At 33.1% G+C, this 13,526-nt stretch overlaps 1 protein-coding gene across 3 annotated transcripts in view; it reads left to right on the forward strand.

The window, feature by feature from the left end:
• The window catches only part of ATAD2B (ATPase family AAA domain containing 2B), a 150,668-nt gene that overhangs the window by 61,503 nt on the left and 75,639 nt on the right, over positions 1 to 13,526 (forward strand). For all 3 annotated transcript variants that reach the window (XM_079720413.1, XM_079720412.1, XM_079720414.1), the window contains 2 exons: positions 4,794 to 4,953; positions 9,523 to 9,613. In XM_079720413.1, coding sequence (XP_079576539.1) covers positions 4,794 to 4,953; positions 9,523 to 9,613 — 251 coding nt within the window. The remainder of the gene's footprint in view (positions 1 to 4,793; positions 4,954 to 9,522; positions 9,614 to 13,526) is intronic.

Genomic DNA, 13,526 nt, shown 5'->3' on the forward strand with positions numbered 1-13,526 from the left:
ATTGTGTTACATTACTCTTTAATCAAAATTAGATCAAACTGTAAATTCTGCTTTGTAACATACTGTATTTGTAATTATTGTAAACAATTGTCATGTTATTAAACATTAATCTACAATAAATTGATTGACTATATTCTGTCTCATTTTATGGAAGAATAAACCTTTAAATAATATTCTAATGTTAGATATGTAGATTGTTTCTGTTTTTCAGTCTTTAGGCTTTGCTGCAATGAATAGCCTTATATCTACATCCCTGCTCGTATTCATGATTTTTTTTTGTTTTTTTCTGACAAGTTTTTAAAATAACTTTTTTATTTTTTATTGAAGTATAGTTAATTTACAATGTTGTGTTTCTGGTGTATAGCAAAGTGATTCAGTTATACATATATATATTCTTTTTCATATTCTTTTCCATTATAGTTTATTATAAGATATTGACTATAGTTCCCTGTGCTATGCAGTAGGACCTTGTTGTTTATCTATTTTATATATAGGAGTTTGTATCTGCTAATCCCAAACTCCTTTTTTTTTTTAACATCTTTATTGGAGTATAATTGCTTTACAATGTTGTTGGTTCCATTGATCCTTAGGTTTATCCTTATATCATTGACTTAATTACTTGAGATATTTATAGAGTCTTATTAGTATAAGTCCCCAACCTTGTTCTTTGTAATTTTTAAAAAACTCTTTTTTAAAGAGCAGTTTTAGGTTTACGGCATAATTGAGAGGAAGGTACAGAGATTATTCCATTTACGCTGTGCCCGCACTGATGCACAGCCTCCCTCATTATCAACATCTTTCATCAGAGAGGGTACATTTATTACAATTGAGGAACCTACATTGACACATCATAATCATACAAAGTCTGTAGTCACTCTGGGTGTTTTGCATTTTATGAGTTTGGACAAATGTATAATAACATGCATATGTCATTATAGTATCATACAGAGTATTTTCATTGTCCTAAAAATCCTCTGTCCTCTACCAACTCATCCCTCCTTTCCCTCCCCACCCCACCCCCTCAGTCCCTGGCACTAATGATTTTTTACTATCTACCCTCGCCCTTTCCATAATGCTATGTAGTTGTAATCATCCAGCATGTAATCTTTCAGGTTGGCTTCTTTCATTTAGCAATATGCATTTAGCAATATGCATTGTGACTTTTCTTGGCTTTTTGTTTGTTTGTTTGTTTCTTCTGTTTGCTTTAGGTTTCTCTTTTTCTAGATGATTCAGATGGAATTTTAGACTTTGATTGAAACTTTTTTTCTTTTCTAATATAGGCATTGAAAGCTATAAATTTCTTTTTAAGCACTGCTTTAGCTGCATCCCAGTTTTTGACCTCTTATATAATCAGTGGCCTATAGTTCAAAATAATTTCCAATTCCTCTTGTCATTTCTTCTTTGACACAATGAATATTTAGAAGTGTGTTGTTTAGCGTACAAGTTGTGTTTTTTATCTTATTGTTTCTAATTTAATTTTTTAATTGAGGTATAATTAACATAAAACACTGTATTAGTTTCTCTAATTTTATTGTGGTCAGAAACGATAACTCTTAAAGTCATTTTAAATTCACTGCAGTTTTCTTTATGTCCCAGGTATTGTCTGTGTTGTGAATTTGTATTCTGCTGTTTGTGGTATAATATTCTCTATATATATCAAGTAAGACAGGGTTATAATAATGTTATGCAGGATCTTTTGTGTTTTTACTGATTTTTTTTTGTCTAGTTATTTTATGAACATTAGAGAGATGTGGTAAAATGTCCAACTATGATTGTAGAATTTTCTCTTTAATTCTGCCAGTTTCATTTATTTTGAAGTTTTGTTTTGGGTGCAAACACATTTATTATTTTGGATGTCTTTATTTTGAAGTTGCCTTCTTATTATGAAATGCCCCTCTTTATCTTTGTTGATACTTTTTGTTTTGAAATCTATTTTCATTAGAATCTAATGAAATGATTATCTAATGATTAGATAATGATTAAGCTAATCTAGACTTCTGATGTTTTTTGCTTGGTACATTTTTTTTCCATTAACTTACTACCTACCTTTCAGTGTCTTAATATTTAGAGTATTACTTTTGTGGATAATACATAGTTGGGTCTTGTTTTCCTAACTGAACAATCTCTTCATTTTAATTTGAAAGCTTAATCCATCATCGTTTATGTAATCATTGACACAAATGAATTGGGGAATACCATTTCATATTTGTTTTCTATTTATGTGTGTTTTCTGTTTATGTTTTTCATTTCTTGATTTTCTAAAGAGAATATTTGGAGATATTTTAGAAACTCCTTTTTATCTTACTACTGATTTTTTTTTAATTAGTTAATTTATTTTTATTTTTGGCTGCGTTGGGTCTTTGTTGCTGCGTGCAGGCTTTCTCTCGTTAGGGTGAGCGGGGGCTACTCTTCGTTGCGCTGCGCGGGCTTCTCGTTGCGGTGGCTTCTCTTGTTGCGGAGGACGAGCTCTAGGCGTGCAGTCTTCAGTAGTTGCGGCTTGCGGGCTCTAGAGCGCAGGCTCAGTAGTTGTGGTGCATGGGCTTAGCTGCTCCATGGCATGTGGGATCTTCCCAGACCAGGGATCGAACCTGTGTTCCCTGCATTGGCAGGCAGATTCTTATCCACTGCACCACCAGGGAAGCCCTACTACTGATTTTTTTTTTTTTTTTTGCGGTATGCGGGCCTCTCACTGTTGTGGCCTCTCCCGTTGCGGAGCACAGGCTCAGCGGCCATGGCTCACGGGCCCAGCCGCTCCGTGGCATGTGGGATCTTCCCGGACCGGGGCACGAACCCGTGTCCCCTGCATTGGCAGGCGAACTCTCAACCACTGCGCCACCAGGGAAGCCCCCTACTACTGATTTTTTTAAAGCTCTTTTATTGAGGTATAATTGATACAGAATACTATATATACTCATTGATATACTTAAAGAGTACACTTGGTAATTTTAACATGTATTTACTTGTGAAACTGTAACTATCAATACATATAAGGATACATATAAGAGAGGTTCCAAATGGTGGGAAAAAGGGATGCAAAAGCTTAGTCACAAATATTCACAGCAGTGTTATTCATAATAGCCATAACATGGAAATAACCCAAATGTCCATTAGCTGATGAATGGTTAAATAAAATGTGGTATATCCACATGGTAGAATATCATTCAGCCTCAAAAAGGAATGAAATTCTGACACATGCTACATTATATATGTAACATTGGTGAACCTCACATACTTTATGCTAGTGGAAACAAAACCAGACACAAAAGATCACATATTGTACTGTTTCATTTATGTAAAATGTCCAAAATAGTCAAATTCATAAAATGGTATAAAAGTGTATCAAGTAAATACTAACAGAAAGCTACTGTTGCTATATTAGACAAAAGAGACTGACAGAAAGCATTATTATACATAAAAAGAGGATCAATTTACAATGATAAAATCTTCAATTTATTAAAAGATGTAATAGTTTAAAATTTATAATTCCCTAATTACTACATTTCAAACTGTATAAAACAAAAATTGACAGAACTGCAAAGAGTCAAACTGATAATCATTGTGAGAGATCTCATGTACCTCTCAGTAATTAATAGACAAATGAGAATAAAATAAATTCTCTACAGATTATTTGAACAACTATATTATATTAATCTGATCTTGTGGGCATACTTATCTAAGGCAAATATAGAATGAACACTGTTTTCAAACAAACACAGCATTTATAAAAATTGACCATATATTGTGCCTTAAATCGCAGCTAATTTCCAAAGTTTAGTAATATATAAAATATAAGAAAATGACAAAAAGATAAGCAGAGAATTTTATGTTTTTTTATCAAGAACTATTGTCCTAACTCTAAGTAATCTATGGTATTAGTAAAATAAAAAATTATAGCTAACTATATATGAACTGCAAACAGAGATATGCAGAAATCAGGAAATTAGAAAGTCACTTCTTTGAAAAAAATAAAATTGACCAACCTGTTGCACAATTGGCCATGATAAAAAAAAGACACTGATAAAGCAATATTTAGGAATACAAAATATGTTATTTTAGATTCTGTAAACATTAAAGGTTAAGAGGATGAAGGCCTAAGCTTAAGAGGTAAAAGTATAAAACTTTTAGGAAAAATCCTATGGGAACATCTTTATAGCCTGTATGAATGTTCACAGCTTTTTTGGTAATAGCCAAAAACTGGAAACAGTCTAAATGTCCATCAACATGTGAATCAACAAATTGGGATCCATCCATAAAATGGAATATTGCTTAGCAATGAAAAGGAATAAACTATTGTTAAACCAACAATGTGGTGAATTTCAAAATAATCATGCTGAGGGAAAGAATCCAGAAAAAAAAAGTACTTATTGTGTGATCCCATGTATATAAAATTTTAGGTAATGGAAGCTAATCTATAGTGACAGAACTCAGATCAGTGGTTGCCAGGGGATTGGGTCAAAGAAGAGCAGTGGGGAATGGATTTTGAAGGGCATGAAGAGGAGCATGATGGATATTACTTTTTTTCATTGTGGTGATAGTTTCACATACTTCAAAACTTAGCAATTTGTATACTTTAAATATATTCACTGTATTGTATGTCAGTTATATCTGCAGAAGACTTAAACCTGTTTAGAGTGATATGAGAAAGTTAAATGGAACTTAGTTTTACTTGTGAACATGGATATAAAAATCCATTTTTTTAGTCTTTAAGACTGATAAAAGTTAGTATAAGCAGCAATTTTTGCAACTTTTTCTTTCCTCCCTTTTTAAAATTTTGTCTGAAAATTTTGTTACAGCTCTATAGTATCAACCCTCCTTGCTCTTATGGATGGATTAGACAATAGGGGCGAAATTGTTGTTATTGGTGCTACAAATAGACTTGATTCTATAGATCCTGCTCTCAGGAGACCTGGCCGTTTTGACAGAGAATTTCTTTTCAACCTTCCTGATCAAAAGGTAAGAGTTTTTGATATATTAAGATTTATTTGTGACTCAATTATGAAATATATATATATGTATACATATACTTTGAAAGTGGTATTTTATGAGCTGTCATTTTCAAAATTTTGTGCTTGTTGGATATCTTAGTTACTACTTAAAAAATTCTTGTAATTATTGAATAATTTAATCATTTTGTTAACAGTTATCAGAAAGTTTATGATTTTTAGGAAATAAGGGTATGATTTTTAGGTTATTATAGATGCTTACTTTTTTCTTTAGTTCTCCACATTGTATTAATTATCTTGTATGACAGGTTATATGTCTCTTGTTCACCAAAGTAGCTTTGTTCCCATAAAAATAACGTTTTTAGAGTAATGGTGGCTTTATGAATAAGAGCCCAATATGCAAATTCTCATAGAAAGAGCTATGACATCTTATTTCATTAAAAGCAGCAAATGCTATTCATTATAGTGTAGTTTTAAAAAGAACATAATAGAAAAAATAAGAACATAATTAAAACAGGGCAATGTGTAGTCATTGACTATGTAAAATGTTATTTAATATGTTATACAAAGTTCTTTTTTCCTATTTTTACTTGGCAATTTTTTGGTTAGTCTGACCAGTTTAATCATTGACTGTCATCTTCACTGCACATTTATATTTGAGAGGGAGGGACATATTCAGGGAAGATTCTGTATTTGACAATGCTTTGCATGTATTAAACATATCAAGCCTAATTAGAACCTTTATAACACATACCTATATAAATATAACCAAAAGAGAGCAGAGAAGATACTACATATGAATATATATATTTATACACACACACGCACACTCGAGCACTTGCTGTTATATGGTTTTGATTTTGGATCTCTGTAAAATGCCTTATTTATGTACATAGATGTGAGAAGCTTAGTGATTAGTACAGTACAGTAGACTATAGGGAAATGAAGGCAATGGCTCTGCTGTATAGAGCAGTCTGTGTAGAGCAGTCTCTACCTCAGTTCGACAGTCTGAACAGCCACTATATCTGTCTCAGTTTTGGATTGACGATCCAACTTATAGGCTTTTTTTTGGCACCAAGTTTATTTAGCTTTGTCAGGATAGGAAACATAGTGTATACAGCATCATTTTTGTTACCCAAGTGAGCTTCTAGGGCTGTACCAGTGCATAGAGGTATGCTTAGTTATAGGAGACAAGACTGAAGTCGTCTACTTCAGCATGGGGAAGCATCAGCTGTCTCGTTTGGGACATCTTACAACAGTTCAAGCACATCTTTTAGGCTCTACCAGTAGATGGGGAATGTGCTTATTAGCTCTAAGAGACACAGCCAGTGTTCATTTCAGCACAGGAAAGCCATTACCTTGATTTTCCAATTATCTTCTCTATTGTCCTAGTCATGTAGGCCTCAAAGTCCATATGCCAACCATAGTCCTCACAATTCAGATATAGTCCACACAAATCAGAGATTTAACAGTAAACGAGGCCTAGAACGGTACTGTCCAGTTGAGTTTTCTGTGATGATGGAAATGTTCTGTGGCTTACTATATTGTTGTATAAGTATGGATCTTGAACATAGTTTTCCATGTTAATTTTAACTTTCTAAGTTTCAAGAAAACAGTGCTTGAGACCTAAACCTAAGATCATTTTTCTTGGCCTGGGTCTGTGGAAAAAAACTAGACTGGCTGTTCACCTTTTTTTCCTTAGGTAATATTTAAGGTCATGAGACTAGATGATACAATTCCTCTGTCTTAAGAAGCAGTCAGTAAGATAAGAGGAAAACTAGGAGAGTGGGATTATGGAAGCCAAGTGAAGAAACTGTATCAATGGGGAAGGTATAATTAACTGTGTCAGATGTTGCTAAATTAAGTCACATGACAGAAGATTGGCGATTTATTTAGCATTATGTAGGTCATTGGTGAAACCTGATGGGAACAATTTCAATTAGTGGTGGGTGCAAAAAACTTGACTTGAATACGGTTAGTTTAAGAGAATGGGAGGGGAGGAATTGGAGACAGTGAATGGAGATAAATTTTTCAAAGTGTTTTGCTGTCATAAGAAGCAAAGGATTGAGGTGAGATGTTGAGCAAATTGGGGACAAGAGAAGGTGTTTTGTTATTTTTAAGATAGGAGAAATATCCAGTAGGGAAGGAAGTTTTGGTGATGAAATTGAGAAAGGAGAATTATCTTCTTGCCTTGATAGGCGAGAAGGGGGATTGGATTTAATATATGAGTGATGAGAATGACTTTATTTTTTATTTTAAATTTATTTATTTATTTATTTGTCTGTGCTGGGTCTTAGTTGCGGCATGTGGGATCTAGTTCCCTGACCAGGGATCAAACCTGGGTCCCCTGCCCTGGGAGCATGGAGTCTTAGACCTGGACCACCAGGGAAGTCCCGAGAATCACTATAGTTAGAAATTTGATAGTTCATCTGTTATAATAGGGAGAAGACAGAATATTGCGGGTATACATGCTGACAGGTGGACATAGTTGGTATGGGGTATCTTTGGAAGTTTTCTTCTGATTGCTTCAGTTTTCTCAGTGGATTAGGAAGCAAGTTCTGAACGAGAGGCTGAGCATGAAGACAGAGAAGCTATGAAGTAGTTTGCTGGAAGATAGCCTCATGAATAGAATAGAGAAGGGTTAAGGGCAGTCATAAGGCTCCATTTTGGGTTGTTAATTTAAATTGATACCAGTCAGTGTCTAATATTAGCATGCAGTTTGGGAAGTGGAATATCATGACTCTTGCTATTTGAGCAAGTGAAAGTAAAAAACAAACAACAAAAAAACTAAAAGTAAGTCTTGGTGCCAAATTTTAATAATTTTGTTAACTCTTTATTATCATAAAATAGCACGTACCTTCTTTATGCAGTAATGCTTTATTTCTTTTGTTTATCATCAGCAGCAGTATGATTATTGTTATAAATGTTATGTGTATATTCATGAATCCTAAAGAATGAGTGACCTGAGTTTGCTTTTGACTCTTAATAATAGAGGAAGCTACTTTCTATTAGGAGAAACCATATGATTTACTTTTCTGTATGCCATATAGAGTAAATTGTAATGAAACATTTCTTGATTTAAATAATTTCTTCTATTTCTTGTTTTTATGATAAAGAAAGGGAACTCTTTATATAGAAAAAGAGAAAGGCACTTAAATGTCTCAGAGACCTGACAATAACTTTTGACTTTAGGTAATTAATTTCATTTCCTCTAAATCTTTACTTATTTTGTAAAATGAAGGGATACAGATAGATCTTTTTTGAGATATCTTCCAGCTTAGATTTTTTTTTTTTTTTTTGCCGTGTTTCTGATTCTCTAAGGGTCTTGAGTGAGTGGCGCCCCTTCTGCTAATGAAGTCTATATAGATTCTTAATGTCATCTTCTAGACTATATAAGATCTCAGAATTATATTTTTTGGGGGCCTTGATTTTATATTTTTTTAGTATCTGTTCAGGCATATATTTCAAGTCGAAAGAAAATATTTGTTACATCATTGATTTATTTTTGGTAGCTGAAGGCCTAACTTAGAACTTGGAATTGAAGCAATAGCTATTGATTCCAGATTTTGTCAACTTTTTGAGCAAGGTTTATCTTGACAACTTTCAAGTTCTTTTTGTTTTTGTGCTAGACCCCAAATTCCTCACCAAGCCAATAATATTATCATCTTGGTTATAATTTGCCTTTTCATAGTCTCAAGAAACTCAAGTAGCAGTGTTGAGGAAACAAGTATACTCAATTTTAGAAAGCATTGTCTTTCCCTTGAAAGAAGGCAAATGTGAAAAAAAAATTCTGATGTGACTTTTCAGGTGATTATGGACTCATACTTCAGTGTTTCTTTTTTACTGTGGGAGAAAAAGAAATTTCATTTAATTTGGAACCAAGATGTTAAAATTTTGATTGTGCTATACAGTTAGATTTAAGGTAAAGAATGCTATTTTGAAAGATAAAAATCAAGGTAAAATTGTTTAAACCTTTGTTTTACAGTGAATTCAATTAATATTTATGGAGATTACCTTGTTATGTATTAAATGTGAAAGCATTAAGTAACTTAACAAGATGATAATGTTTATTATATTTCTTTACTTACTTGAAAACTTCTTCAACTTAAAACTTTAATGACACTTTATGCATATTAGAACCAAAAGGCCTGTGAAATCTAAATATAAGGTTTGTTTAAAAGTTACGATTATTATAACACATTAAAGTTTTTTTGTTTACATGTTTTCAAATGGTTAAAATGACATGGAGGAAAGTGAAATTTAGTTTTGAGTTCTAGTCCTATATCAGTCACGTAGTCATAGGTGCCGCTAGTCAAGTTCCTTTACCTCTCAGGATGTTAATTATCTTAGTTTGTGAAACAAAGATCTCTGTTACATAGCTCACAGGGTTATTATGGGAATCAGAGTTGATGTGGATGCCAAGCTGTTTATGTTTCTTTTAAAATAAACACTTGCTTTTCTGGGATATGGTTAGTTGATAAATTTGTTCCATCTAACACATTTTGGGGTTGATGATATTTTATTTATTTGTACTTTTTTCCTTAGGCAAGATTTTATTTATCTGTGCTTTTCTTCTTAGGCAAGAAAACACATTTTACAGATCCATACCAGGGACTGGAATCCAAAATTGTCAGATGCTTTTTTAGGTGAATTGGCTGAAAAATGTGTTGGTGAGTGCTACTGTTTGAATTTTTTGATTGTCATTGTTTGTTCTGATCAGCTTCCCTTTCCCCTTATGTTTGGAATGTGAATGAGTATAGTTGTGTTTTTGTGCAGTAGTTGGCTTTGCCTTTAAATGTAAGCATTTCACTTGAAGTTTGAACACTTCTAAATTAGAATTTTAGCTGCCATTAGGTGTTTTGATTATCAAAGCTCAGTGGTCATATGCCTTTCATTGAGTGCTGGATTTCCAGTATTACTACAGTGTCTCCTTTTAGGAATTGTTCCCTTTCAGAAGTTTTACTAAGAAAAATAAGCTTAAACGAGAGGTGAAGGTCCATGTACAGGGCAGGACTGTAGTCTTTTACTTCACAGATTACATGATGGACTCATCCTCATGCCGGTGGTTTAGAAAGAAGTTGAGTGAGAGGAGTCTTCAAAGAAAATACTTAATGGCATCTGCTAGTATTTCCCCAAATGTAAAACTCTTCAACTTAATGTTAAGTTATTCACAAAGTAGAAGATCTCCTACAGAGTGAACAAACACTACTGTCCTAAAAGGATATGGTGAGAGTGTTTTATGTACATACATGATCATACATAGGAGATGGAATTCAGAGGTTTTAGAATTCAGGGTTTTGGCTCTAATTAGGTCTGAAATAAAAATGAATGTGGTATTAAGCAGCTGAATATACACACAGGTATTTTTCCTTCATTCTTTTTCTGTCTTTTGTCTATTTTCCTCTCATTCTCTCAAAAATATAAATTAAAAAATCTCTCCATGAACTTTTTTTAAGCATTATGAAGAAGTCCCCCTAATAAGTCCACTAACAATCAGCAGTCTACTTGGGAAAACTTTAAAGTTACCAAAACCAAAAAGAACAACGTAGTTAAAAAATCATTGTGGTCCACCATCAAATAATTAAAACTTAAATAGAACATCAGTCCATTCAGTTAGCTACATCCGAATTATCCTCTTCATCCACAGGGACCTCCATCTCCGAAGCAGCATACCTCAGCTTTTGAACCACAAAGACCTCGACATCTTCTGGTGAGGAGAAAACGTAAATCTCTCCAGCACTACTCCAGTTTAAGCTTTGCCTGGTATAAGAGAGCATGCGCCAAACCCACTTCATGTAAATTTGGCTTGACCTTTGCAAAGCCTTGTGCTGCTTTATGGGAGAGGGTGGTATTTGGTACAAAATCCAGTCTTTGCCCTTTTTAAAATTTGACCCCTTTTATTTCCTGTTACTTTTATGATATTATTGTGTTAGAGTACAGATCAGAATGGGAAATATTTGTAGATTCATCTGTGAATTTGTCACAGAATGATCCTTAACTGAAATAAGCAGAAGTCTTCAAATAATTTTGGAAATTCCCTAAGAGTAATTTTAAAATTACTTTTTTACCCTATCTACCATCTGAAATATTATATACTCTAATTCTTCATCTTAAATATTAGACTCTCAGTTTCCTTTTTCATTTCGAAAGGCCACTCCTTCTCATTTTACCAAGTTATTTATTTTAGCTTTTAGTCAGTTTCTTAAGTTAAAAAAAATTTAAGACATACTTTTTTATAGGACTGAAAAATTTCTCTTGCCTTTTTTTTGGGGGTGGCATTGCTGGTTTAGAATCTGCTTATATATACTCTATTTTCTTCCTGGAGAGTGACATAAAAATCCTTTATAATTAACTGACTTCTGATTTTGATTATGACATTTATTTCATTTAAGAAACCAGTTCACTTTAAAAAAAAAAAAAAAGAAAATGCAGGTCTTCAAACAGAAACAGAATAGCAATAAATTTTTAATTCATTATGAGCTTAGCACTTATGTATCCCAAAGATGTTTTAACATGTATGGGTTCAGTTGAATGAAATTTATGCCTAACAAAAGAGTATGCAGTCTTAATGAACGACTGCAAAGATAGTTGACCTGTTATTAGAGGTTATGGATTTGGTAACTTTTACCTTGAAATGAATTCCCAAGTACTTGGAGGTTTGCATGCGTAATAGGTGTGATTTTTAGTAGTCTTCAAATAATTTGGTATCCAGAACATGTGCACAAATAGTAGGAGCTTAAGGTTAACGAAGAACTTCAATCTAATCATATTTCTCTATTCATTTTCACTAAGAGGGCCAAAACAATGAAAGGGTATCTGTCAATGTGGCATCTTAGCTTGTGGACCTTCATTGTTTGGTATTTTACTTAAAAAGTAACTTCATAAAATTTTATTACCTTTCTCTAGTTTATAACCTCTTTGAATAGCTTGTATTTTCATTCTTTCAGACAAATTTCCATCTTAATAGCAATATTCAGGAATGCGTTTTCTTTGGTATCTAGCTATGTGTGTTCATCAGACTATTAGAATTGTAATGGTAGAACTAGTATAGTTATGGAATTCTTATGGAAGGGATATTGATATTTAACATCAACTTTTAACTCTCAAAAGGCTGTATTTCAGTATTTCTAGAATAGTCATAGCGTCTATTTTTCTAAACCGGGACCCTTTTGAGAGTGAAAAAATACGCTGTTAATTATGACAAGGCAAATGGCCTAAACCAGGACATGTGGTCGCCCTTAATATAGCCTATTTAGCCATGGCTATGATGTACCTTTAATTCTGTTTTAGAGTCTAGTAAGGAAAGTGTATTATTAATTCAGTAGTTCTCAATTTTTTGTGTGTATCAGTATCACTTGTAAAGTTTTCTCAAAATACACATTTATGATATTAAACCACCACTTAGTGATTCTGATTCACTAAGTTTGTTGGGAATCTATTTTTGATTCATTTTCATTGTTTATTCAGATGACTAGTCAAGGTTGACAACCACAGATATAAACTAGTAATTCTCATTCACAAACAAATGTAAAGAAGATAAATCCTATCATTTATAGTCTGTTGGTTATGATAATCCATGAGAAAATTTACTTCTTTATTTTTTTCAAGGATTAGTTTATAACTAATGATGAAATTCAAACTTTCAAGCAAAAATTAGGATTTTTTTAAAAACAAAAAAGAGATTATAAGCCACACAGCAGTTGTCAAAGGGCATTCTATGACTTAGATTTGTAATTGTGAGCTGACAGCTTGCCAGCACTTAAAAGATTTTAGTGATGGATTGGTGATGATATTAACAAATGTGATTTTTTGATATTGTTAATAAAATGTGTCAATATACAAAACATCTATTTGACTCAGTGAAGAAAGTTTACTTCTTCAAGTGGAATCTATTATTGTTGATAAGCTTTAAAATTATCTTTAATAAATTAAGAAAAAATGAACAATACATTGCTATTTATATTATTATGTCAAACATAAATGTTATGGGCAGCATTTACTACATAAAATACCTTTTAGTGCCTTTTTTCTGTTCTGCATTGTTTTTGAACGTTTTCTCTTTTTTAATTTAGGTTTTTGCACTTAAAAATAGGGTCATATAGTATGTTCACTAAGTGTATATACTTTTTTTTTTTTTTTTTTTTTTTTGCGGTACGCGGGCCTCTCACTGTTGTGGCCTCTCTCGTTGCGGAGCACAGGCTCCGGACGTGCAGGCTCAGCGGCCATGGCTCACGTGCCCAGCCGCTCCACGGCATGTGGGATCTTCCCGGACCGGGGCACGAACCCATGTCCCCTGCATCGGCAGGTGGACTCTCAACCACTGCACCACCAGGGAAGCCCATAAGTGTATATACTTTTAAAGAGGAAAAAGAAATGTGGTTTATATTTTTTTGAAGACAGTAGTTTATTCTTTACTTCCTCTGAAATGGATTATTTAGTTAACTGTTTATAACTGAGCTGGTGTTCTACAGTTATTTTGTTGAACTAATGTAACAGATATGTATAGAACAGGAAAAGATACTTTTTGTCAGCTTCATTCATTGAGAAATAGAAAATAAAATGAGAGACATGGTAAACTTGGTT

This window comes from Hyperoodon ampullatus (genome assembly GCF_949752795.1).
Source record: "Hyperoodon ampullatus genome assembly, chromosome: 15".
NCBI lineage: Eukaryota > Metazoa > Chordata > Mammalia > Artiodactyla > Ziphiidae > Hyperoodon > Hyperoodon ampullatus.